Genomic DNA, 26,909 nt, shown 5'->3' on the forward strand with positions numbered 1-26,909 from the left:
TTACATCCACGGCTCCGTTCCTCCAGCAGGGATCTGCCCAGGTCAGGCTCCAGGAGCACTGACAGCTTGGGAACACTACACCCCCAGCACTGCCAGGGCTGGGTAAGAAAAGAGACAGAGGCTGAGAGAGCCCATCATCCATCTTTATTAAGCTCGAGTGGCTAATGAGCAGCATGGAAATAACACCGAGGGCATGTCTGTCTTCATTAGCCTCCCCTCTGGACAGACTCCAGGAATTAAGTACCATTAAAAAGTTACTTCTAAAAAATAAAGCCATTGAGAGGTTTGCTCCCTTCTGAAAAATACCCAGTAGAGCTTGGAGCTGTGTTTTGTGTGAGGAGGAGCTGCTTTCTCTCAGTTTAACAGTTCACAGAAACAAGAGCAGGCCCAGTGCAGTACAAGTCCAGTTCTCAGGTCCTACACCCTCAGCCAAGCACAGCCTTGGCTTTGGAACTTTGCTGCCACATGGCACATCAAAGGAGAAACTGAACCTTTTGTAATCAACTCTGCTTAAAGAATAACTGGACACACATGGTCCTTCCACACCTCTTTTTTACAGTCAGCCTCACCCATCGCAGTCGTGGCCATGCTTGGTCACAGGGACGCTGTTCTCACCCCCAGCACGAGCTCCTCCTGCTGCTCCCTTCTCCAGGTCATTGCTCACAGACATCCTACAAGGAGACCCTTACAGTTCCTGCTCCAAGAGGTGCCAAGGGCTGGCAGCAGTACGGGGCCCCCAGCAGCCCCCTGGGAAGCTGGTTTGGGTGACCTGGCTTTGGGCGATTCTGTGAACAGGAGATTTTAAACAAAAACTGTCCCTGCTCCTGCCTCCCCAGTAAAGTTATTAACGCTGTACATTCCACGTTAGCAGCAAGGAGGAGCCCTGATCAGGATTCACAGTAACATCAGGCTGTCGGCACATGGAGTACAATCAGCACAGATTAATAGTTACAACAGGCATGAGCGGATTAAGGACCACGCTAACATGGTTTACTACAGTACCCCTTCTTAAAAAAATAGTTTATTCCTAACCTAAAAACCACTTAGTAACTGGTTTCTGGAGCCCACCAGGCAGAGCCCAGTGCGGCCCCTGAGCCCTGCAAAGTGATGGAGTGTTTTGTACACTGACAGAGAACAGCCAAGACAGCACACGTGTCATGACAGACATTCAGAGGGAGCAATCAGCATAAAGCAAGATTGCTTAAGGGCTTCTGTGCAGGAACAGTTCATGGCAGTGCTTCCTAAGCTGTGTCCGACGCCAGCAGGGCAGCCGGGCTGTCGGAACAGATACATTCCATCGGTAGGGAAAAGCTGAATAATCAACTGATATATTCATTGCTTCTAATGCACTAGAGAACACCACAGGCTAACAGGCTCAAGCAGAGGTGTTTCTGACCACTTGCCGAGTGCTGAATGCGTAAAGACAGGTGAGATTCTTCAGAAGAGAGCAAGAACTGCTGTAAACAGTTTGACTCCAACAATCTGTGGGGCTGTAAGGTCAGCGGGGCAGCACCTGGGCCTGCCCAGCCCTGCGCCGCAGGAGCTGCTTGGAGAAAAAACCTTTCACCAACTTCTACATCTTGCTGCTGAAAAGGCCAAGTTTAATGAAAAGGCCCGGGCTGCCGTGCGCCCCAGGGGCCCAGCACTCCTGCCCACAGGAATCCTGCCCACAGGAAGCCTGCCCGGGGCACTGGGGCGGGGTTAGGATTTGAAGACGTGCACGGCGCGCACCACGTACTGTCGGCAGATGGGGCACTCGCTCATCCTCTTGCCGCACTTGGTGCAGGTGACCATGTGGCCGCACTCCAGCAGCACGCAGTCGATCACCGCGTCCATGCAGATCCGGCACAGGTTGTCGTCGTCCTCGTTCAGCTGCATCCTCTCCCCCTCTGCAAAGCAACACACAGCGTGGTCACGGCTCTGCGCCCTGGGGCACTTCCAGCCCTGCCCTGCTCCGTCCCCTCGTGAGCTTTTTAACCCCTGGTTATGAATTAATCTATATTCCTCAAGAGGTAAGAGCTAGAAAGCCCCTCAAGTGAACGTCCAGTGTTTGGCTTCATTCTTTAAACTCGGGAAACTATTTTCAATTCAGAATGTAATGACTGCAAAATAACGTGCTGGATTAAAATTCAGAGCAGGTTGGTTTTCCATCTCAGAGCTCACTTTGGCAGAACACTTTTCCTCAGAAGATTAAACACAATAATAATAAAGCAGACTAAGAAGTGGAAACCTTAAGTAGGTCATAAAGGTGGTAGAAGTGAACAAAACCTGTCAAGGTTTCATTGCAAATGGTCACCATCCCCATCAATAACTGAATATTCCATCAGATCATGGGGGGAAAAAAAAAACCTTTTTTCCTCCAAGTTTTGTGTGAGCAGGAATTGATCTGAGGACAAATTACACAGTGAAAGACTCCAACTGCTGCGTGGAGCAGAGGGCAGAACAGCAGCCACTGAGCTGCAGCCACAGAAACACCCTGTGAAAATGTGGAGTGAGACCAAAGCAACATGGATGGACTTCTGTCACTGTAGATTTTAATTCTGCACTGACAGCCCTGAAGTGCCCTGATCTGCACAGCTACAGAGCAGCTCTGGCTAATGCCCTGTGAAACCCAGCAAAGCTCATGGAGGTGCCAAGTTTCAGTTCTCTAAGGAATCAGTTCTTGGTTGTGCAATTTTACCTTCACTGTGAAAGCTGAGCTCTCCAAGCTTTGGGAGAAAATCTCAAAAAACCAGCACAATCCTGGAAAGCTTTGTTTAATCCCTACAGCCACCTTCAGCTACTCTAGGGGCACCCTGCACTGTTAAAACACATTTTCCAGGTGTTTTCCAGCAGGGCAGACCAAGTTCAGATACCGAGTTCTTCCACTGGCAGAACCAAACCAGAAACTGGAAACCAGAAACTCGGTATCTTAAGAAAGAGGAAATGAAGCATAAACCTACGTGTCTTGTGGTTCTCCTCGTTCTCTTTGTACAGTCTGCTCACTTTTTCCACAAGTTCCCATTTTTCACAGCATCCCGAGTAGTTGACAAAATTGCAGGCGAGGATTTCCTTCAGCTGCCGAACACTCAACCCTTCAATGTCTTCCAGACTGGAAATATCAGACAGGGACGCCCTCGCCCTCTTCCTGGCCAGCCCCGGGGTCTGAAACACAGCAGTCGTGTGGTTTGAACTGCCCTGCTTAGCTCAGAGTGCTGGAGCACGTGAAGCTGCAGCAGCTGGGCTAAAGTTTAATTCTTTTTGAAGCCTTTCTTTTGTATGCAGACATTGACTGCTAGACACGCCAAACTCTGGAAGAACCAGAGCATGAGGCCAAATGTTGGCAGAGATGTAAAACACTTTGTGGTGTCAGTCACATGCCAAAAAATCTATTCTTTGGATAGCTCATATCTCACCTGCTCTTCTGCACTTTCTTCTTCTTCATTACTTACAGATGCTTCCGTTTGTCCCTGTGTACAAAATGAAACTCATCAGGATAAAAACCCACGTTATTCCCTTATAAAACACTTTCCTTCCTACCAAGGAGATCACAGGTGACAATGAAATGACTTTTTTAATTCCAATTGCTACTAATCATTCCAGGCTGAAGTCACTTTTGACATGAACTAGGAATCTTTGCTAATTATCTCCACCTTTCAGGTGCAGGGTACAAAAGGTCTTTTTGCTGCCCCTCCAAACTGTATCAATTGGTGTTTTATTTTAAATTGATACATAACTATTAAGAAAAAAAAAAGCCATGCAAAATGCAATTGCATAAAGCATGTTAATCACTCTACCCGTGAAGGTGTTCCACTTCCTGTGCTTCCCCTTCTGTTGGCAAGTTCTCCTGGGCTGGACGTGGCTGCAGAGGTGGAGAAGGGGTGGCTAAAGAAGGCTGAGCTCTGTGAGCGTGAGGAGCGGAGGCTGCCGGCGTCCGTGTCCTGCCCCGAGCCCAGGCCGTGGTGGCACAGCACCAGCTCCACCAGGTCCTCCTTCTCCCTGCACGTGTCCGTGGGGATGTTCCTGAGGATCAGGTACTGTCGCAGGTCCTTCACCTTCAGCCTCATGAGCTGAGGGCGCTGGAAGGCCGTTTCTTGCAGCAAGTGACAAGTGGAACATCTTCTGAGGTTCTCTTGTAAGACTGAACAAACTGAGCAGAAATCCTTTTTGCAGTCACAACACACGTGCTGAGGGGAAAGGAGGGAACAGCTGAGCTGTGGGTGGGTCACAGGATCCAGGCCCTGCTCTCTCCTTCTCCTGGCTGCAGAATTTACTATTAGCGCTTCCACTGTCAGTTGTGACAGACATAATTTTCAAGATTTAAATACAGAAAACTGCCCTGTCAGTTTTGCAGGTGTTCCAAGAGAGTCTCTCGTTCTTTTGGCACTACTGAAGCTGATTTGAGGTTTCAGTGAAAAATACTATGAAGAAATGAACGAAGTACTTAAGTTGTAGTTTAGACAACAAACAAAACTAAACCCAACTTTATGGTCTGTTAAAATACTTCTGGATGTACTGTCACTGCCCCTTTCACATGTGCAAAACAAGAGTATATCTCCAAACTTTAGAGAACCTGCTGCTTCCTCAACCGATTCCAAGAACTCAAAGGAGGCCCCACATGTGATGAATCACATGGGAGGGAAATACTCCCAAAAGCCCAGATGTCACTTCTGAGGAGAGCTTTGTTCAAAGGGCTCACAATACACAAAAGCTGCAATGGACAGGACTGTCAGCATTCCAGCTGCTGTGAACAAACCCAAACTCCTCAAGGTTTCCAGGATTATAGTAAATTTAGATTGGCTTCAGAAATGTCCCTACACAATACACAAGCTGAGAGAAGCGGCTTCATGATTATCTGAAAGAGCTGCAGAGGATTAGATCACTGAGGGGACAAAACAACAGTCCTGGACAGTTGTGATACACAGAAATAATAAAATATGAACAATCTCAGCTTTATTTATCTGCACTAACCCACAAACCTGCCTCCCAAAGAAGGAAGAGGCTGTGGGAGCACAACAGCACTGAGCAGACCTAAAGCTGGTCAGGAAACAACCAGAAGTGCATGAGAACTTCCAGAAACAAGCTCTAATGCTGTTTTGTGAGTTTGTAACTTTTCCACCACCCAGTCTGCTCACTCCAGTACTCAACCACTGTTTGGTGCCATGATCCAGATTTGCTTTACTGTTTAAGATTGTGAAGCTAACACATGTATCTTACAACTCAGAGTCCATTAATGTTCAGGCCAGCCCAGATCCAATGTGTCACAGACTAATGAACAACCGACTAATGAACCTCAGACTAACTTCTAATCCTGGTTGACAGTAATTTCCTGTGACCTCAGAGTAAGGCACTTCCTCTCTCCCTGCCTGTATCCACCTCATGTTTCTGAGAAACACACACTCATCTCCCAGGATGCCAGGATGAGTTCAGAGGGGTAAAAATACAGCGCAATAGGAAATGTACTCACCTTTTTCCTGAACACTGAGAAGGAAAGTCCACAGGCTTTGCAGACGATGTTGGTGCTGGCTGCAGCAGGAGCTGGGTATGCTGAGAAGCCTGAGCTCGGTGTAAACCTGAAGGGGCCAGCCCCTCCCCCAAAGGCAGCCTGCTGGCCTCGCACCGCTCCCGTCCCCATCACTTCATTCAGCAACCCGCAGCAGGAAGCCCACATGGACGTAGCTCCCGCCTGCGAACACCACAGAGCCAAAGGCAGAGAATCAGTGTCTGCAAACCCCCATCAGATGGGACCTGCTGCTGAGGAGCTCCTTCCCTCCATCTGTCCTCACCCCAGGAGCACGTGGTGCCAGCTCCCGGAGCTCCGGGATCCCAGCTCCCGGCTGTGACACACCAGCTCCACTCCCAGCTGGAACACAAACCGGGAAAGATTTGCCTCCCAGAGGCCAAGGCAGGCACAGGGAGCTCACAACCACAGCTCCTCTCCTAGAGAATTCCCCACAGAGAGAGTCGGGAATTTGAGGAGTGATGCAACAGCGGAGCAAGGCAGGAGTGGCTGACAGCCCATTGTAGGTGAGGGGCAAACCCCACATCGCTGACAGGCAGAAACAGCAACTTGTCATGATTAATGCTCAACTGTCCCTGCAGGATCTGCTCCAGAACTCATCCAGCATGACTCACAGCAAAACTCTCTCTAAAATAACATTCCTGGTTTTCAAACTTAAAAACCAACCTTCGTTAGAAGATAATTACAGTCTGGTTTCACCGAAAAGGAAACATTTTTCAAGAGCTCCCTGAACCTCCTTGTTTTGTTACCTTAGAAAAATGTCTAACAAAAGTTAAAATAAATCTAAATACATTTACTTTCTATTGACTGTATTTCAGTTTTGAGTTCTGAGAACATAAACAAAGTGCTGCTTTTTTATCCCTGGAAGCCTTTAGCACTGGATTCTCTATCAAAAGCTCATATTCTACTTAAAGGTGGAATTTGGACTCCAAGTTGGGCAGGTCACAAGTTTAATCACTGTCAGGTGGCTCCCTGAGACCTGCTAGAAAAAACACCAGAGACAAACAGAATCACATCAGCTTCTCCCTGAAAGGAAGCTGAGGGGCACAACTTCCTTTAAACACAATTATTTTTAATAATATGTTTTTCTTTAAGAGCCGTTCTTTTTTTTTTTTTTTTTTCATTCCAGAGCAACATCTTTTTTTTTTTTTTCCTTTTTTTTTTCTCCCAAAGCACCAAGACAGGAAATAACTGCTTTTGAGACTTTTAATTCTTGCTGTAAAACCTCAACCAACCAGAACACACTTCAGCTCTGTAACGTGGTGCTGTAATTCCTGTAGTAACTACACTAATTTCTAGATGAAGTTGCACATTTGCCCTGAGCTGAACACAATCCTCTTACATTTGTGGGAACTTAATGCCAGAATAACTGGGGATAGGCCAGAACATCTCCTTTCAAACCACAGAGCACAAAAGGTAAAGAACAAAAGCTTCAGTTACAACATCAAATATACATTCTAATTAAATCCTCTCATCTGTTAAATCCACTCATCGTTGTGGGCATTTCAACAGCAGAATTCATCCCGGTGAAACAAGAACCCTCCGTGCCCTGGGCACCTCAGGCACAGGAGATCTTCCTCCAGGGGGATGAAGGGCAGCAGGGAGCTCACACACAGCTCACTCCAGCCTGTCCCAGCCTCAAACTAACGCTTGTTTTATACTTCTCCACTATAAGCACTAAGGAAATGCATTAATATTAATTTTCCCTGGACAAAACGTAATTATCCCAGTTTATTAGGCAGGAGGAATTAACTTTCTAGAAATACACCCTGAAAACCAGTGACAGTCCAGCGGAGCTCTGAGTTTAGAAACTTGGAACTTCTGAAAAATATTTCCTCTCATCTTGAGGAAAAGCTGTAACACAACCATTCCTCTCACTCATCACCTAGTCTTCGAAACTGAGGAGCTAATTATGTATCTAAAATATTTCAAAGCAACCACATATAAATAACAGAAAAATAAAATAATGAACCAAAAGGATCTGTCAAAACTGAACTTCCTTTTTCACACAAGCGTGGCCTGTTCAGGGGGTCACAGCAGCAGCAGCACACAATGACTAAAAGAACATGAGACATCTGATATCACAGCCCTGGCCGGAGAATTTAACACCTGCCTCTTAGACTTATTTTATTCCAGAGCCTGTAACAACTGTTCAGACACCACTGTCAACACCAAACATGTATATATATATTTAGGGACTTTTTGTTACCCGTTTTGGACACAGGGAAGTTGTTGGTATCAAACAAAATCTCTTTATCTTGCTGCCAACCACTCGCTCAAGGTGAAAGGTAGGGCTACGTGGGCATTAATTTTCTCCTTAACCTACGTCACCTGTGGGTTCCTTCTATGCCCTCAGGTCATTAACTGTTAATTGAATTACGGTGTCTAGACTCTCCGTATTGCTCTGTAGAGGAAACGGCACCGTGCTGAAAAGCACCAACACAACGCACAAATTAAACACGCCAAAACAAAAAATTCCCTCCCTTGACAGTTAATCACAACATTCCCAATCGCTGCACCAAAACTCTCAGTCTCCACTTCCACGGACAATCTCCCATCGGTATTTTCCCTCTCCATACCTTATGTGCATCTCATACGAGCAAAACCCTGCGTCCCGACTCCTCTGCTGTTGTTTTTAGCTTTAAGGGCGTTTAGTTACCTGACGAGGATTTCACCTGCTGCTCCTGACACACCTGTGCAAGCTGGGCGTGCTACCAAAGCCGCAGAACGACAGGATAGCGGCGGGAGGGATTTATTTTTAATCATTTTAACAGAAACTTCCTCTTTACACGCACCAAGCCCAAGCAGCGCTTTTCCGGGACGGCGCAACAGCCCCGACGCGGCCCCTCAGGGGAACCACCGGGGCTGCGGCCCCCCGGAGCCCCTCAGGCCCGGCCCGGGCCCTGCCGGCTGCTGACCCAGCGCGGGGCCCCTCAGACCGGGCTCCCCTCACAGCGCGGCGGGACGGCGGCCGCGGCCTGAGGCGAGCCGGGAGGGGCGGCCCGGACATCCCGCCGAGCTCCCGGCCCCGCCACCCTCCCCGCTTCGCCCTCTCCTCCTCCCTTCCTTCCTCGCAGAGGGAGAAGCGTTTTCCCGGCTGGCTGAACGCCTCGGTTTCACGAATCCCCCTCCCTCACCTTCATGGCCGCTCCCGCCGCTCCAGCGCCGCGCCGCCCCCGCCCCGCGCCGACCCCGCCGGGCCGCCGCTCGGAGGGCGGGCCCTGCCGCCGCGCCGCGCGCCATTGGCTGCCGCGCCGCCGCGCCGCGCGCCCATTGGCTGCCGCGCCACGACGGCGAGAGGGTGCGGCCAATGGGAGCAGAGGACACGGCGGGGCCGAGGGGGCGCGGAAATGCCCCGAGCGGGGCCGGGACACGCGGGGGGCACTGATGGGACAGTGATGGGACAGTGATGGGAAACTGATGGGACACTGATGGGACAGTGATGGTGGCACTGATGGTGGCACTGATGGTGGCACTGATGGTGGCACTGATGGGACACTGATGGTGGCACTGGTGGTGGCACTGATGGTGGCACTGATGGGACACTGATGGTGGCACTGATGGGACACTGATGGGGCACTGATGGGGCACTGATGGGGCACTGATGGTGGCAGTCATGGGACACTGATGGTGGCACTGGTGGGGCACTGATGGGATACTGATGGTGGCACTGATGGGACACTGATGATGGCACTGATGGCGGCACTGGTGGGGCACTGATGGTGGCACTGGTGGGGGGGGCACTGATGGGACACTGATGGTGGCATTGATGGGACACTGATGGTGGCGCTGATGGGACACTGATGGTGGCATTGATGGGGCACTAATGGGACACTGATGGGACACTGATGGTGTCACCCCCGCAGTCACTGACAGTGGCACCGATGGTGGCCCCGAGGTGATGTTGCCCTGGCACACTCGGAGCTCTGTGCTCCTCAGGACAGGAGGGAAGGAGCTGCTGGAGAGGGTCCAGGGGAAGGCACGGACCCCATGAAGACTCTTAGGAGGAGGGACTGTGGGAGCTGTCATAGAGGAGGAGACTGAGAGGGATCTCATCAGTCCAGACAAACATCTCCAAAGGGTGCCAGGAGGATGGTGCCAAACTCTTTTTGGTGGTGCGCAGTGACAGGATGAAAAGCAATGGGTGTAAACTAAAACATGAGAAGTTTCACCTCAACATGAGGATGAGCTTTCTATGGAGGGTGGCAGAGCACTGGAACTGCCCAGGGAAATCGTGGGTTCTCCCTCTGTGGAGCCCATCCAGTGCCACCCCTGCCACGGGCAGGGACACCTCCCACTGTCCCACTACTCACACCTTTCACTACTCCCAGCCCCATCCAACCCAGCCTTGGACACTTCCAGGGATCCAGGGGCAGCCACAGCTGCTCTGGGCACCCTGTGCCAGGGCCTCCCCACCTTCTGAGTAAAGAATTTACCCCTAACCCAAATCCACCCTCTCTCAGCTTTATTCTACCAAGCTCTTTAGCAAGAATCATTAAACCTGAGAAAAGATTTATTATTTAAAAATCCACTTCCAGCGAGCTCCTAGATGCCCTTATTATTTTCTCTAGGCTGTGAGTGGGATATATATATATATAAATAAAATAATTATCATCGATTGCAAGAACTGAAAGCTTTTAACCAGAAGATTACATTAAAGAAAACCCAGCAGCACAAACCTGACCAAGGCTTCAGGAAAGCTTTATGTAAGAGCACAGAGGGCCAAGGACCAGGCAGGCCTTTGCCAAAAAGAGGAACAGACAAAAGTGGCTGAAAATAAACATGGAGCAAAAATCAAATTTACCTCTACAAAGGGTTGGATGCAATCTGCTAATTTCTGCAGGAAGGATCTATTTTTGGAGCAAATGAGATACAAGAATTGGGTAAAAAAGAAAAAAAAGGTGTGTAATTGCCACGTGAACGGCACAGTCCTGGCAGCCTCAGGAGAAAGAGCAGATACTGCACACAGCCCAACTTCTGGATTTGCATTGGCACCATATTTTAATTCAAAATCAGGTCACTTTTTTCCAGAAATGCTTATTCTCCTTGACAAGCTTTAGCTATGCTCTGTACTTGTACACATGACTTAATAGAAAACGTCATTTTCCCCCCAATAATAGCTTGCCATTTTAGTCAAAGCGGCAGAAAAAATAGAAAAGCCTTGTGAATACAACGTTGGAGCTTGCAGTGGCACATTCCTCACATTTCTCATGCAAGGGATTGTTTTAAGACACCTTAAAAATATCAGTACAGTTTGGTTTTTAAGAAGTTCTCCGTCATCTAAACTCTGTCAATTCGGTCACCCTTGAAGTACCAAGTTGTACACACCTTTTTGTTAATAATATTACATTAAAACATGAGAATTGCCCTTGCAGTCACTGTAATGGGGTAAAAGCTGTCCCAAACCAAGCAAAACCCAGCATTTTCCCTTTTTCTCTGTTAAGGATTTGCTAACAAGAAATCCTCCCAAACACAGATGTTTTAGGGAGTAACGTGGGCCTGACAGAGCTGAGATCTGGTGACAGTGCTGGCAGCTGCACTTGCCACTCCTGCCTTAATTTGGGCAGATCTGGATGAATCATGTCTTTAACATGTGATTTGAGCTGACTTTTACTGCATTAGCGTGCCCAGACTGTAACCACGCCGAGGGTTCTAAAGGAGGATCTTTAACTGTGCCAGCTACTCCGTGGGTGAAAAGGAGCATTTCAAGAGGTTCTATTAATAAAAGACTTGCCCTCGCTGAGCCTCCTGGACTGTGCCAAAGCAGCATTAGAAGATTTAAATCTATTACTGAGAGATGTCCCATTTCCTTCTGCCACCAAATAACAAGTGACAACGACTCGCTGCAGCTCCATAATCCCCAAGGTTTTACACAGCGCCAGAGACAGAAGGGAGGGAAGTGATCCTTCCCAGGAATATTAATTTGGTTTTAATTTATCAATCTGTAAGATTGACTAGTAGAGTTGAAAAAGACAAATTTAATCACTGAGCTTTATCTGGGAATTTCAGGTTGGCCATTAATGGCTATGGGAAGAGTCAGAGAATCACAGAATCAGGATGGTTTGGGTTGGAATGGACCCTAAAGATCAGTAATTTCCAATCCCTGCCAGGCCCTGTCCAGCCTGGCCTTGGACACTTCCAGGGATCCAGGGGCAGCCACAGCTCCTCTGGGCACCCTGTGCCAGGGCCTGCCCACTCTCACAGGGAGGAATTTCTTTCCAAAATCCCATCTAAGCCTGCCCTCTGCCAATGGGAAGCCATTTCCTGTGTCCTGTCATTTCAGGCCCTTGTAAACAGTCTCTATCTTTCTTGTCAGCCTCTTCAGGCACTAGAAGGCCATAATTAGGTGACCCCAAACCTTCTGTTTTTCAGGCTGAACAACCCCAGTTCTCTCAGCCTTTCCTCACAGGAGAAGTGCTCCATCTCTCATCTCATCCTGGGGCTCCCTCTGCCCTCGCTGCTGGGCACAGCCTATTCTAGGTAAGACAAAAGATAACTTTTTCAACTGTGTTACCTAATCTTGGGCTTAATACAATCAAAGTCATCTCTCCCTGCTGGTTTTCAGACGTGAGAGCTGATTTAAATATACTTTTAAAGCCTATTCTGATTGTTCTCTGTGCACCACGCACTGACGGATTGTCAGCAGGGTTCACACTTTGGCTCCAGAGCGTTGCACAGAAACATCAGAATCAGATGTTTGCCATTTCCTTTTCCCTCCCAGTCCTTGCAGAGGCCTTTATCTTATCCCCCTCCCTGCCCTGCCACGCCACCAGTTCCGTGTTTCCTCCCAGGCCATCGGGCTTTATTTTCAGGAAATGTCATCAAATTGACCTTTATAACATAATAGCTGCTGTTACTTCCTGCCTTCTGTATTCAGACACAGCTCAATGAGTTCTTTGAGGGCGAGGAAACGATCATTAATTACAGCAGCAGCAGCATGCTACAATGTTCAGTTTCTTAAATGTAAATGTATCCTTGAAAATTACTCCCCGCTTGATTTGCCTCCTCCTCCTCCTCTCACCGCCCCCAGGCATGAATCAGGAGCAGCGCAATGGAAATCCCCGGGGACATGCAGATGTATAATAATATTGAGTTTTGTTTTGCTCTCACTTAGAAAAATGAGAACTATTATAATAATTGGAGTATTTTCTTTGGGAATATGATGCCTTAATGAAGTACTTTAACAAGTTATTGAGAAAATAAAAACTTACATGTGGAAACATCTTTATGGTATCACAATTAACTTGCAGGAAATCCAGAGGGGAGTGAATTCACTCTGTGGTGTTCTCTGTAACATGGAAATGCTCATGTCAGAGTACAGAAAATGTAATAGATAGGTGGGTTCATCTAAATTTCACTGTATAAAAGATGTAACTTTTTACCTCTTGGGGTGCTTGACTTACAGAAATCTCCACCTTTCAGCCTGCACAGAATAAACGTCCCCTTTTTAAACCAAACTCTGTGTCTGTTTAGAGAGCTCCCAAAATCCCTAACCCCACCAAGCCTCTGCCCATCATTACCTCACCTGGCCCGTTAATCACAGGATCATTAAAGCTGGAAAAGGCTCCCAAGATCATCAAGTCCAACCTGTGACCAGTCACCAAACCCTGTTGCAGTGCCACACTGCAAAGTGTCCAAGAAATAAGGTCTACTTATTTCTTGGACATGATGACCCCAGCACCTCCCTGGTGAGGCCCCTTCCAATGCTTCACCACCGTTTCAGTGAAGAAATTGGTCCTGATTTCCCCCCTGAGCCTCCCTTTCTCCAGGCTGAGCCCCTTTCAGCTCCCTCAGCCCCTCCTGGGGCTCCAGCCCCTTCCCCAGCTCCGTCCCCTGCCCTGGACACGCTCCAGGCCTCGCCGGACGTGAGGGGCCCAGAACTGACCCCAGGATTTGCGGCGGCTCAGCAGTGCAAGCACAGAGGGAAAATGTCTGTTCCGTTATCTAGCAGATAACTCCTCAGGGTTGCAGCTGCCCAAGCGCAGCCCACGCCCTGGCTGTCCCCAGCCGCGGCCTGGCTGCAATGACGGGCAATTCCCTGGAGCAGCTCCGCCACAGCTCGGACCTTTCTCTCCCCGGAACGTCTCTGTCGCGCCCGGCACGTCGTGACGGCCCGGCCGTGGCGGCGCACAGCCCTTCCTCTGATTGGCTGCGGCGCGGCGCGCGCGCCGGCGGCGGGGGCGGTGATTGGCTGACGGAGCGGGCGCGCGCGGTTTCCCGGGCGACGGGCGGCCCGGAGCCGCCATGGCGAGCGTGCACGAGAGCCTTTACTTCAACCCGATGCTGACGAATGGCGTGGTGCACGCCAACGTGTTCGGCGTCCGCGACTGGGTCACCCCGCACAAGATGGCCCTGCTCGTGCTGCTCAGCGAGCTGGGCCGCGCCGGCTCGCAGCTCGGCCTGCTGGAGCGGCGGCGGCTCAACCGGCTGCTGCTGCCGCTGCTGCAGGTCGGGGCCTGGGCTGGGGCGGCGGGAAGGGTGGTCGCGTTGTGTCGCGGTCTGTCGCGACATGTCGCTGTCCTCCGCAGGGTCCGGATATGGCGCTGTCGCGGCTGCGCAAGGCCATCGAGGAGTGCTGCCCGCACCTGGCCGGCTCCGTCCACATCAGGTGCGGTCGGGGCGGGGGAAGAGGCACCGCGGATCGTCCGCGCTGTTTGTGTCCGCTCTGAGCGCTGGAAGATGCTCTGAAGCGTGTAAATGTCAGGTTTTAAAAGCGTGCATTTGGGCCAAAACTCTTACTTCGGTGGATTTTTTTACTTGTCGTAACTAAGTTCTGAAAGGCACCAACATCAAGTTTTCAGATTTAAGGTTTCTGTGGGACAGAAGATCTGTTGTCATATCGGATAACTCACTAAACAACAGTTCCAAAAATGTAATCAGTCAAAAAAATTTAAATTTCAAAAATAAAAATTAAAAAGAGTTCCTGTTTAAGAATAACTATCTCATCTAATTATTCTCTTTTAATAAAGACCTCTTAAAAAAACTAAAACAAAAACCAAAACCAAACAAACAATAAACCCAAGAAACCAACAAAACCACCCCAAACCTGATAATTATTTGGCTTACCAATATTTAACACAATATCATTTATCTCAGTATGAAAACCTCCTGGGTCCAAGAAATTAGTTATCACTTATTTGTGTTAACTCATTTATGCAGGAAGCAGGAGAATGTATTATTTGATGTCTATATTAATACCCTAAAAAAATGTCATTTTCTTCCCCTGTTCAGGTTAAAACTTATGGCAGAAGGAGAACTGAAAGACATGGAACAATTTTTTGATGACCTTTCAGATTCATTCTCTGGGACAGAGCCAGAAGTTCATAAAACAAGTGTAGTAGGTAAATAATTGTTATCCATAAGCTATTTTTGATGTGATATCTATCACTGATGTGATTCCCTCAGGACACAGCTTTGTTCCTCTGGGGAGGTGTACAGTTGCAGAATTGCATTTTTCTCTTGCTTGGATTTTGCATATTAACCAATAGTTCTGCACATTGTGAGGTTGTTTCTGATTATAACAATTTATCACCTATCTTTAGTGAGATTTGCTGCTAAATTTAGACCAGATTTACACCCTGCAACACTGACTTGTATCACTGAGATGAGATTCACTAATTTCTGTTCCATTTCTCATTAATTGCTGTTTAATGAGGAAGTAAATGATGCTCAAGCCACGGGCCATGGTTTTGGTCTCCTGTCTGCAGCAGCAGCTGACAGCCCGTGCTCACAGCAGGCATTTCCCTCTCCAGGTCTGTTCCTGCGCCACATGATCCTGGCATACAACAAACTCTCCTTCAGCCAGGTCTACAAACTTTACACAGCACTGCAGCAGTACTTCCAGAAGGATGAGAAAAAGGATGGAGCCGACGAGAACGAGATGGAGCTGACAGATCCAGAGGAGCTGGATGGGAAAATGGAGAAAGAAGAACTTGATGGGCCTTTAAGGTGATAAATTCGTGTTAAAGCCTTTTCTACCTCTTAAGAAAATTAATTTTTTTTAAAGCAGCCAGGCTGAGCTTTGAGCTTGTTTCCTTGGTGCCACCGTGTGGTGACATTTGTCAGTGGCTCGGGAATGTGGCACTGCCCCATCCTCATCCTCACTCAGGGAACCACAGCCCAAAGGCAGTTGCTGCCCACAATTTCCCACTCCTGTGGGACTTCTCCCACAGTACTAAAACTGTTGCAGAAGTCAGTTCTGCTTCCAGCAAGGAAAGATTGCTCAATAAGGACAAGCTGAATGTGGTTTTGTTTTGCTTTTCACCATTCTCCATATAAAAGAGCTCGTGTCTTTTTATCTCAAAAAGGAGAAGCAAATACTGAGAGTTTTCACCTGCTGAAGAGGTGCTCCATTTTAAGAATAATCCTGAAAGTATTTTATCTGTCGATACATTTAAAACATACTGCAAAGTGTATTTGTATAAACCTGTGCAGGAGTTGCTGCTTAGTGATCAGACAGCAGCTTTTGGGGTCTGGCTGTGTGCTGGACTTGCTGGCTTTCCACAGAGCAAATGTCTTTTAGAACAGCTGCTTCCAGCAGTGATGGATGTGGCCAAAATAACAGTTCATCTCCTTGAGACTGTCTTCAGAAGACAGAAAAACCAGAGCAGAGCCATTTGAATATGTCAGCCCCAAATCTCTGCTGTTTTTCTTTAGGGTTTTTTTAGGGTGTATTTAGGGTAACGTGGCTCTCAGCTACAGTCTCTGCAGGTTGAAGCTAAACTGTGAAATCATTTCGATTGCTGACTTTGATGGAGTAAATTTTATTAAGTTTTCTCAGTGTTCTTTCCATGCTTTGAGCTGTAATATCTCAGAAAACTTTATAAAGCAGAAGTGTGGGGTGTCTGATGAAATGTGTTTCTGTGTTGTCTTTCCTTGCCCCTGTTTCTAACCAGAGTGTTTCTTACCAGGGAAGAAGAGATAGCCTGCAGTGGGCCTCTTTCCCAGAAACAAGCAGAGTATTTTCTTTCTCAGCAGGTATGTTAATTCTCATTAAAGTGGAGGAAATGTTCCATAACATGAATTTCACCTTGAATTTGATCCACAGTGTCACCGTGATGTTTTCTCTGGTCTGGTAGGGGCTTGTTGATAATCTTGCATGTTGTTGCTCAGTATGAGCACTTGGGGCTATGAGTGTTTTATCCAGACATGTCACCATATGCTGATATTTGGTTGTCAGAAGGTCCTTCTGCTCTGCTTGCCTCACATTTCTGTGAAATGTGCAGTTTTGTTGGTTATTCCAGCTGGTAAATAAAAAAGGGAACAGAAATACACATGGACACAAATGTCAGTAATTCAGTAGTCAGTAATGCTAATTTAGTTACTACATTTTTGTAATTTTTTTATTAATTGAACTGCTTGCCAAAGCAAACTGGATTTATCGATCTGTTTTCCTGAGGATTTTTTTGTGTGTGTGAGCAATGTGTGGTATTAGTTCCTCAAAAACTTAACCAGGATTCTTTAAGTGCGTTGAGTAAGGTTTTATTTGACTTGGTCTCTCTGATCTTTCAAAGTGAACACTATAACATAATATAGAATCAAACTGTCATAGTACAGCTGCCACAAAATCTTCTTTAATGTCCTCTCCAAGCAGATAACAACCTGACAATCCTGTACCACAACATTTTTTTATAACCCTCCTTATGGAGTTACATTTCTTACTTGTACTGTTCAAATTGTATTCTAGGCTTCTTTACTAAAGAATGATGAGACAAAGGCTCTTGCTCCAGCATCTTTACAAAAGGAATTGAACAACTTGTTAAAATTTAATCCAGACTTTGCTGAAGCAGTAAGTATTTTTTCTTCATCCAGAATGGTTGTAAAAGGATTTCTTATCTCTAGGATGGGATTATTTGGAAGTAATTTATTCTCTATTGAAATAGAAGTAGATGATAAAAGAGTGAGCAAGTTGCATGTAAGTGTTTAGTAATTCAGACTAAAATTCCTGAAGGTACAGAAACCTTAATTAAGCAAAGTACTTCCCCTTTGTGCACAGATATAAGCCTCTTAATTTCAGACTGAGTGCATTCTTGTTCAACTAAATCTAAAACTTACTTCTTTTACCCACATTTCCCTAAGGAATTTCAGGCCTCATACTGCTGTAGTTTAAAAATCAGTATCAACTGCAATATCTCTTAATTTTGGTTGTTGTTCACTTTGTTTCTAGTCCTTAACGGCAATTTTTACTGAAAGCTATAGACAGCTCATGCTGAGGGGCATTTCCAGACCTGCTTTTTCTTGAGCAAATTCCATAAATTCAACTCTTTTCCTGCCTTGCTCTCTGCCTCTTCCTCCCAAAAGCCCTGGGCGGAGCAGACAGGATTTTCCTTGCCTTGTTTGGAAGGGTATCCTTGAAAAGGGCTGCCATCATCCCTGGCTGGACTTCACACCATAAAGATTATCCTGCCCAGGTCTCCATGCCCAAATGAAAATACATGATTTTAGGATCTCCTTTTTATCTGAACAGCATTTGGAAGCAGTGCTGATGTTTCTCAGTATCTTCCTGAGTGCAGACACTTGGAGTCCTGCCTCTGTTCCCACTGTGACCTCACACATCAATAAGGGAGGATATCTGTGGAGATATCAGACTCTCTGGGACCATTCTGACAGCCAGATCTTGTAATCTTCACCATTTGGCGGGTCCTGTTAGAGCAGACAGGTAATATCGTCCAAGAAATTATCCAATTTTATCTAGAAATTCTGCCCAGGTAGTAACACTATGGCAACTTCTGATCAGTATTTCACAGTTACACGTTTTGGACAAAAAACCCCACCCACCAATTATAAACAAAACCTCCGCTTTAACATCTGTACTAATTAAAGCTGATTTTTATTTCCCTTCCCAGCATTATTTAAGCTACTTAAACAGCCTGAGGGTGCAAGATGTGTTCAGCTCCACTCACAGCCTGCTGCATTACTTCGACCGGCTGATCCTCACGGGGGCGGAGAGCAAAAGCAACGGGGACGAGGGTTACGGGCGGAGCCTGCGCTACGCCGCGCTCAACCTGGCGGCCCTGCACTGCCGCTTCGGCCACTAGTAAGGAACTCCCCCCGGGGCATCTCCAGCTGCTGGCAGAGTGCTCTCCCCTCTCCTGCTGAAAATCCCTCCAGGGGCTCGCTCTCTCTCTCACACTTGGCGGCAGTTGTGGTTTCGATCTTGGTTGGTTTTTGTTGTGATGTTTGTTTGGTTTCCATAATAACTGAGCCATCTAAGAGTTGACGTTTGTCTGTGTGCTGGGTGTTTTAAGTGTTCAATTGCATTTCCATGACCTCAGAAGAGTCAGTGGGCATGAATGCCTATTTTCATCCCTATTTTCAAGGAACTGTGGTTGGTTTTCTGCAAGTTGACACGGAGCTGATGATCTGGCAAAAGAATAATTAAACATAAAAAGCCATCTGAGCTTTTAAAATTTTAAATGCCACACGGGTTGAGATTTATTTTGTTGATAAAGCTGGCCTACCCATCTTCATTTATGGTTTGCATTTATTGATTGCTGCCTGGAGGCATGATGTGAAAGGACTGGAGAGAGGAAGGACACTGCAAAGTTGAGAGCAACAATTTCTACATAGGAAGATTCTAAATGTTGCCCCTGATTAAACAATAAATTTGCACCATGGCCTGTGCAGAGTTTGAAAGCCCATGTAGGGGTTACAGCTGCATTTTGGCTTGCAGATGCTGTCAGAGTTACTGTCCTGAAAACCAGAATGCAGTGCAAAGTGCTGGGAGGAAAACACAGGCTGTTAAATCAGAGATCTGAGTGCATTATGCGTAATTCAGATCAATATTCCTCTGGATCAGGATGCTGTATCTTAAGCACTGTAGGAATACTGATTGTTCTCCCTCTGTTTGCTCCTAGCCAGCAGGCTGAACTGGCACTTCAGGAAGCCATCAGGATTGCCCAGGAGTCCAATGACCATGTCTGCCTGCAGCACTGCCTGGTGAGGGCTCTGTTGAAATGGGGCTCGAGTGGTTTTGCTCAGTGAACTGTTGCAGAACTTCTCTCACAGCAGCATCTCCTCCAGAGCATTTGACGGCCCAGCAGTGGGGTGGTGTCACTTCTGGCACCCAGGGCAACGAGCTGCAGCATCGTGGGATCTTTTGTTGCAGCTCAGGGTTAATTTCTTAAGCAGGAATTGTTAGCCCCGAGATCTCAGTCATAAGCTGAAAGTTGAGTCTTAGATGTTGTAAAAAGAAGTATTTCAGAAGCTTCCTCCTTCCTGTCTGTTGAATTCTCAGTGACCAGCCACCTTTAGAGCAAGCAAAGTGGGAGGGAAGGGCTTGGATTTCTCTCTATTTTTCTTTCCTGTAATTAACATTACAATGAATTTACATCAGTGGTATCAAACTCCTGAGGAGCTGCATTCCACAGTTCCCTGTATTTTTGTGCATCATTTACCCTCCAGTGTTGGCTGGTGCCACACCAGCATCCCAGCATAGCTGCACTCCTGATGTGTTTTGCTGTGCAGCGTTTAGTAGAAGTTTCCTTAGAATCAATCCTCAAGTGGTTTGTATTTCCAGTGAGGTTTTGTGCGTTCTGTAACAGCAAGCCAAGTTAAAAGTGCTGCAGCCATCAGTTGTTTGCAATGAATGAGATTTTGATCTTTTTCCTTGCTAGAGCTGGTTGTACATCCTGGAGCAGAAGATATTTGATAGCTGTGTTCTGCTGGAGCACTCTGTGAACAAATCCTTACATTTTGGATTGCCAGTGAGTCCATTTCATCAAATCCTTAACTTTATTCTGGGACAAACCCATGTGGGGATGGGTGTGTGTGTGATCAGAGTTTGGGGTTTTGCAGCTTGTCTGTTCAAAATATGTGACTGGGTTTAAACAAATGTGCTTTAACACTCAAAAATCTAGCTGTTTCTGTGACTTTTATTCTTCACATTAAAAAGCCAGAGTTCAGTTGCTTTAATGCCAGAGCATTATTGCAAGGCTCACTAGTTTTCCTTCTAACTTGTTTGATTTTTAGGCAGAAAAACTCTCTGTGGCTGCTGGCCCAGGCACCATTTTGGTACAATCTGGTGCTCAGGGGAGGTTCTTAGGCCTCCACCTTCCCTGAAGCTCAGTGCTGATGCCTCTGGCAGGGCTCTGAACATGTTTACTTGGACAGCTCTCTGAAATCTTGCAGGGCAGCCCTCCCTTTTGGTAATTCATGCCCTGATAGATCTGTTGTCTGTTAATGTTTAGTTCTGTCTTCCCCAAATCTGCAATTCCTTTGTTAAGAGAATTGTTCTAAAATGGACTAAACTGCTGTTGGGAGACAGGAGCAGACATGGCCTCTGTGGGGAAGGAAGGCAGGCAAAGGCTCTGTTTTCACAGCAGTTCTGGAGAAATCCAGGTACTGGTCCTGTCCTCCTCCGTAAGATTTCTGTGGGGGAGTGGAAATTACCTTTCACATCCAGCAAAATGACATTCACATATGTGTGGGTGTGCATAAGTGATTATTTAAAGAAATGCCTGGAGCAGTGTTCCTTTGTCTGTGCTGTCTTTTTGGGATTCATTTTTAGTAGTTTCGAACTCTGCTCCAGTGTAATTTGCAAGCCTGGGGTACTCTGTTGTCTTCCAACACTGTAGGTATGGTTTTTTTCCTTCTTCCCAGTATCTTGCTTCCTTGGGAATACAGTCCTTGGTTCAGCAAAGAGCTTTTGCAGGAAAGGCTGCCAACAAACTAATGGATGCCTTAAAAGATTCTGATCTGTTGCATTGGAAGCACAGCCTGTCAGAGCTCATTGACATCAGCATAGCACAGAAAACAGCCATTTGGAGATTATATGGCCGCAGGTATTTGCTTTGTTTGGAACTCTGGGATTAGCTGCTGCACTTGTTAGCACGTAATGCATTTATATAGGTGTAACAAGTGACTGTGTCTCTCCAGTGCACTAAAATAAAGCAATCAGACTGATTCAGTATAGGCTGAGTGCAATTATTTCCATTCTCTAGTGTTCCTTTAAAACTCATACTGAAGAAGAGATAGAGTTTCCATTAAGTAGTGGCAAATAGATCATAAATTGTTCCTGTGCCCCCACTTTCAGCATCTCTGTGCTTTGGCTGTGTGCAGCTTTCAGTCTGTGGCACTTGCTGTGCCTGCACAGTCCAGAGTCCTCGGACAGCAGTTATTTTACAAGTTTTCCTTCTCCCCAAGGCCCTTGGCTCAACCAGACAATGTAGACTATTGTCATAACGAGACCACAGATTAAAAATGGTGGTTGTTTTGCTGCTTGAAAACTAAAAGATATTTCTCTTGCACAAGCACCATGGCACTTCAACAAGCCCAGACCTTGCTGAGCATGAACAGTCTGGAGGCTGTGAACGTGGGCGTCCAGCAGAACAACACCGAGTCCTTCGCCGTGGTGTTGTGTCACCTGGCAGAGCTGCACGCAGAGCAGGTGAGCTGCAGGGCTTTAGGGCTACTTGCACAAAGTGCCATTTGGTGAGAGGACGTGTGGGTGTTACTGACAGAGGGTGCAAGACTTGACTTGTGGGTTTTTTCTGCCTTTCACGCCTGCTCTGGGGGCAGAGGCAATGCTGGGTGTTTGCTTGGCAAATCCCTGCCCTGAGGGCTGGGCTGAAAGGGAGGGGAGCAGGGCCCGCCCTGGTGCATTAATCAGTGTCCTCCTTCATTCCAGGGGTACTTTGCAGCTGCTTCTGAAATACTGAAACACCTAAAGGAGAGATTCCCTCCCAACAGTCAGCATGCACAGGTAGAATACTTAACATTCAGCCTGTAAGTTATGTAACTGTTATACAGTAGGATCTGAATCCCACTGCTCCTGAATTTTCCTCTGGATGCCTTGGGCTGTACTTTTTCTCATTTCCCTTGGCTCGTCCTCATGGGAAGTTGTGTAGCATCAGCTTTCTTACAAAAGCATGGAAAAGCTGCCTGTGTTGTTTTTCAGACTGGTAAGACATTTCTCTCACCACAGCCTCCTAAGATGAAGCTGTTCAAGTAGAAATTTCATTAACAGAGGAATATACATCTGCTTCATGAGCACATAGAGTAATTAAATGCTCTGCATTGATTTGGAGCTTCAAAGCTCTGTTTAATTAGTGCTGCTTATTTTGATATATTACAATCCAGAAATAACTGAGATAATAGGCTAACAACTCGATTTTTTGTGACTCTGGGAAACATTGCCACAGGAGTCTATAAGATAGTATTTACATTGAAGTGTTCGAGGTCCCAGTAAATATAGTGTGAGCCTTCTCTTTTCACTACAGAACAAGTCTACTCATCTACAAGTCTCAAATCATTAGTAATGATTTAAAAGAGCCTTTTTACTCAAAATGCAGTCAAGTAAGTGAACTTTGATATTGAAACATTAATCCAGACCTGAGCATTTCTGTTGAGGACACTAATTCAAATAATTGGACAGTGGAGTTAGTGTGTCTAGACATAAATACCCCTAGGGGAAAATAAAAAGTAAATTCTAACCTGGGATTAGAAAATGAGCAGGCACATCTTCTAAAACTCGTTTCTGGATGTTCTTTGTTTAGCTTTGGATGCTGTTTGATCAGAAAATACAGTTTGAGCGAGCCATGAACGATGGCAGATACCATGTAGCAGATTCTCTTGTAGCAGGAATTACAGCACTTAATAGCATTGAAGGTGTATACAGGTAAGAAATCTTGGGTCTTCATACCCTTATAAGTGTGTTCCATGAAGATAATGAAAAAATTTAGCAAAATGGTCACTGGCAGTCACATGTGCTTACATATTTTTCCCTTTCCAGAACTAGTTAAGGTTACGTTGTCTAACCTATAGGCCTATTCCCTATGTCCTGCAATAGTAATTTGTAGTTGTTTCTCTGGACATTTTAAGAGCTGGCATAGCTGAAGTTGGTGTTACTCTGGAGCTGTGAATCTATTGTGGTAACATCTTCAAAATCTGCTCCACTCAAACCTGAGCACAAAGCAGATTTTTATGTCAAATAGCTGGGGAGGGAGCTCAAGCCTTGAGCCAATTCCTCAGTGGCCTGGTTTCTACATCTCCAAAATGGAACAATGTGATTTTTTTCCACTCACCTTAATGGGGTCTTGTTTCTAAATGAGAATGTTATAAATAGTTACAGTTAAAACTTGGTATTTCATTAGTATGAAAACCAACGTAGTGTTCAAAGAATTTTCTGTCGATTTTCAATGAGGCAAAACACCTCAAAGCAGCCGGTGCCAGTCAGCTGGAAGAGCAGTATTCAAGCTGTGGGACCTGATGCTTGTCCTTCTGGAATTGGACTGATCATAAATTCCCTGATCTTTAAATATTCTGCTCAGTGTCTGGTTCAGGGCGTTTGTACCCATCCCCTGCTGCTGTGCCTTTGCTCCTGACTTCCCTCTTCTCCATTTTCCTGTTGCTCCATATCCTTGTTAGCTCAGGCCAATTTTAGCTGCTTTACCTCATACCTGTTTTTCTCACAGATAATTACTTATGCTTTCTAGCTTGCATGTCCTCCCACTTCTGCTGCCTGTTTGGCCTTTGGTTTTGGCAATCCCTGGTTTCTATCTAAAGCTGTTTTATGAGTTTGATCCTTTCTGCCTGGGAGTTGTCCAGTTGGCACCAGGGAGATCTGTTTTTCCTCCTGTCTGTGTGTGCAGCATGTGTACACTTTGTCAGGGTGCCAGTCTGCAGTTACAAGAAACACAGGTCACAGAATAGAGACCTGTTTTACTGTGTTCTGAGGAGCAGAATTCTATACAAAAATACAATGATGTTTTCTTTCTACCACAACAGAAAAGCCATTGTATTAAAAGCTCAAAATCAAATGTCAGAGGCACACAAACTTCTGCAGAAATTGCTGATCCACTGTCAGAAAATCAAGAACACTGAGATGGTGATTAGGTAAGAATGTTTCATTTTCAGAGTATTAAAGCCACTTTGCAGTGGTTAGAATCAGCCATTTCAATTTGTCTATGTTCAGACCTCACTAGTCTTCAGATTACCTGCTGTGATTCTGAGATTACAGTCATTTCAATTATTAATCACAGAATGGACGAATTCTCAAAATATTGTGTCATTTAAACCTAGTTATTTTTAATATGTAAACTAAAAGGTGGTAAACTTAAAGAGTTCCATGAAGGTTCATAGAAGAAGGAGAACCCCACATCTAAAATAAATAGGAAATGGAAATGTGTGTGTGTGTAGTTTTACCTTGGTGTAACTTTTGGGAGAGCTATGGCATTACTCAATCTTTTATATATCCATGGCATCTCCTCTTAAGGGTGTAATTTAAATTTATTGTATATGCAGCAGCGTGATTCATAATAAACCCCATACCATTGTGGACGGAAAAATTCCCTGGTAAACAAGTGGACATTTTTCATCCAGAGGGAAGGTCTGTAACTGCTTACCCCTGTTTGTTCAGGGTGCTGCTGTCCATAGCAGAGCTGTACTGGAGATCCTCGTGTCACACCATTGCGCTGCCCGTGCTGCTGCAGGCTCTGGCCCTCGCCCGGGAATACAGCCTGCAGTACTTGGCTTCTGAAACTGTGCTCAACTTGGCTTTCTCCCAGGTAGGGCTGATTCCTGTTTTCACAGGGCTGCAGGGCAACATTTATTCTGGGGAACTGGATGCTGGTTTTATTCCTGTGAGATTTAAGAACACGACTTTGTTGGAATTAAATTATTGATTCCGAAGAAGCAAACTCTGAATGTAAAAAGCTTTTGAGGAAGTTAATGTGTATCACTAAAATGTATAGTTATTGAATATAATTAAGCTGCATAAATTTCCCCTGTCTTAATGTCTTCAGTTTGAGTTTGTTTTTGGGTTTTTTTGTGCTGGTATTTTGGCTTTCTAGTAGCACAGGTTGGCTTATATATTAAAAATAATGCTGGTAATGAGTTCAGTTATATTGTTTATTCTGAGAGGCGTGGCTGTCAGCACTGATTGAGTGGAGAAGCCTTTCCCAGTCATTTCAGAGAGCAGCTCATTTCTACTCACAAGTTTGGTTTTAAAATAAGACTGTGAGGATAAAGTTGAAAATAAAATTGTGTTACATCACACACAATTGTGATGTGTGTGTTATTAGAAACAGACATGGCTTGTGTGGTGTTCCCTGAAGAAGCTGCTCATATCAGTGGATTCCAGTGATACCAGCAAGTATTTCTCTTTCAGCTGATCCTTGGCATTCCTGAACAAGCCCTGAATATCCTGCACATGGCAATAGAACCTGTTTTGGCCCATGGAGCTGTCCTGGACAAAGGCTGTGCCATGTTCTTGGTGGCCAAATGTCAGGTGGCTTCTGCAGCTTCCTATGATCCACAAAAGAAGATTGAAGGTAGTGTGAAGAGTAATTCTCTCTGAAACTGCTCAGAAGTTCAAACTAGTGTCTGTACTGGAGTCCTGCTACACCAGAGTGTGTTACCTAGTTATTGGATACAAAATTAATTTGGAATTAGTTGTCCACAGATGTTTATAATGGAACATTGTTTATCTGCATACTTTCACACACATATTTTGCAGCAAAGGCTGAATAATAGAAACTAGCTGAGAGGCCATGTTGCTAAGACACAAATGGTTTTGAAAAGCCGAGGAATTTATAATTGGCCTCCTTAGACTTGAGCTGCCTTGCTTGGAGTCATTACTGTGATATTTTCTTAAATATGACTGTCCCCCTTTTCCCCACAGCTTTGGAATCTGCTATCTTGAATCTAAATGAAGCCAAGACTTACTTTGCCAAAGTGGACTGCAAAGAGCAGCTCAGAGACGTTCTCTACTTCCAAGCCCGGCTGTTCCACACCCTCGGCAAGACCCAGGAAAGGAACAAATGTGCCATGTTGTTCCGTCAGTTGCACCAGGAGCTGCCAGCACATGGTGTCCCTTTAATCAACGCCTTCAAGTGATGCATTTAGAGATGAGATTTGTTTGTTTTCCTGTCTTGGTTTTGTTTGTTTTTTTTACAAACGTCTTTGTATTGTATTAAGTCGTCCCTGTTTCAGAATAACTGCCAATAAATCATGGTCTGATCTCGAACAAACTTGTGTTTTGTAACACAAACATCGTTTTCCACTCATTTCACTTGTATTCTGTACTTGAGATTAAGAAATCAGCGGGAAAAAGATAAAAGACCCTCTTGACTGTGTTAAAAACACACTGAGGGGAGTGGTGCAGTCAGGAAGAAGTAGTGTTCTTAGTAGTGACATTTGATGAATCAGTGCAGGCTTTATGAACACAGGGGTACAAAAAACAGTGGGAAATATAGGCAGAGCTCCTTTGTGCTCTTTTTAAGTGGTATGGAAGAGGGAATCTCATTTAAAACACGTCCTTGCTTATAACCTGTCTGCAGTTGCTGTTTATGCTGCAGAAGCAGATGGTGCTGGCAGAAGGGGAAAAGACAGGTTCAGTCAGAGAGATGTAAGTGCAAAGTTCTGCACTGTTGTTTCATGTGTCCTTGCACAGAGAGGGGATGAGAAGAGT

The 26,909-nt window shown here is 45.9% G+C and overlaps 2 protein-coding genes across 5 annotated transcripts; one reads left to right on the forward strand and one right to left on the reverse strand.

Annotated features, from left to right (window-relative positions):
- Positions 1-122: 122 nt before the first annotated feature.
- RNF34 (ring finger protein 34) lies at positions 123-12,765 on the reverse strand. Of its 4 annotated transcripts, none has more exons than XM_066331693.1 (6): positions 12,712-12,760; positions 5,447-5,665; positions 3,777-4,166; positions 3,396-3,449; positions 2,943-3,144; positions 123-1,889 (listed from the first exon to the last, which is right to left on the reverse strand). In XM_066331693.1, exons 1-6 carry the CDS (start codon positions 12,721-12,723, stop codon positions 1,702-1,704), a joined length of 1,065 nt encoding a protein of 354 aa, XP_066187790.1. In that variant the 5' UTR covers positions 12,724-12,760; the 3' UTR covers positions 123-1,701. The 4 variants fall into 4 exon arrangements, with proteins under 4 accessions (XP_066187790.1, XP_066187791.1, XP_066187793.1 ...); XM_066331694.1 differs by lacking the exon at positions 12,712-12,760 and adding an exon at positions 8,638-8,711; XM_066331696.1 differs by lacking the exon at positions 12,712-12,760 and adding an exon at positions 8,160-8,257.
- A 960-nt stretch (positions 12,766-13,725) lies between these two features.
- On the forward strand, positions 13,726-26,463 carry ANAPC5 (anaphase promoting complex subunit 5). Its single transcript, XM_066331698.1, has 17 exons — positions 13,726-13,948; positions 14,029-14,108; positions 14,732-14,841; positions 15,253-15,448; positions 16,411-16,477; positions 17,187-17,288; positions 18,346-18,536; positions 19,357-19,438; positions 20,116-20,205; positions 21,101-21,282; positions 21,752-21,887; positions 22,128-22,202; positions 22,996-23,117; positions 24,227-24,334; positions 24,858-25,005; positions 25,608-25,770; positions 26,121-26,463. Exons 1-17 carry the CDS (start codon positions 13,745-13,747, stop codon positions 26,333-26,335), a joined length of 2,271 nt encoding a protein of 756 aa, XP_066187795.1. The 5' UTR covers positions 13,726-13,744; the 3' UTR covers positions 26,336-26,463.
- The last annotated feature ends 446 nt before the right edge of the window (positions 26,464-26,909 follow it).

Source organism: Sylvia atricapilla, chromosome 17, assembly GCF_009819655.1.
Source record: "Sylvia atricapilla isolate bSylAtr1 chromosome 17, bSylAtr1.pri, whole genome shotgun sequence".
Lineage (NCBI taxonomy): Eukaryota > Metazoa > Chordata > Aves > Passeriformes > Sylviidae > Sylvia > Sylvia atricapilla.

Bases quoted from the DNA above. Each gene is read 5' to 3' on its own strand.
- RNF34 (XM_066331693.1), bottom strand. The intron at 4,167-5,446 runs GTGAGTACATTT...CTTTCCCCTCAG, and splicing joins TCTCAGTGTTCAGGAAAAAG to CACGTGTGTTGTGACTGCAA. The intron at 3,145-3,395 runs GTGAGATATGAG...GCTGTGTTTCAG, and splicing joins AAGAAAGTGCAGAAGAGCAG to ACCCCGGGGCTGGCCAGGAA.
- ANAPC5 (XM_066331698.1), top strand. From the start codon at position 13,745: ATGGCGAGCGTGCACGAGAGCCTTTACTTCAACCCGATGCTGACGAAT. The intron at 20,206-21,100 runs GTGAGTCCATTT...CCTTCTTCCCAG, and splicing joins CCTTACATTTTGGATTGCCA to TATCTTGCTTCCTTGGGAAT. The intron at 23,118-24,226 runs GTAAGAAATCTT...CTACCACAACAG, and splicing joins AGCATTGAAGGTGTATACAG to AAAAGCCATTGTATTAAAAG.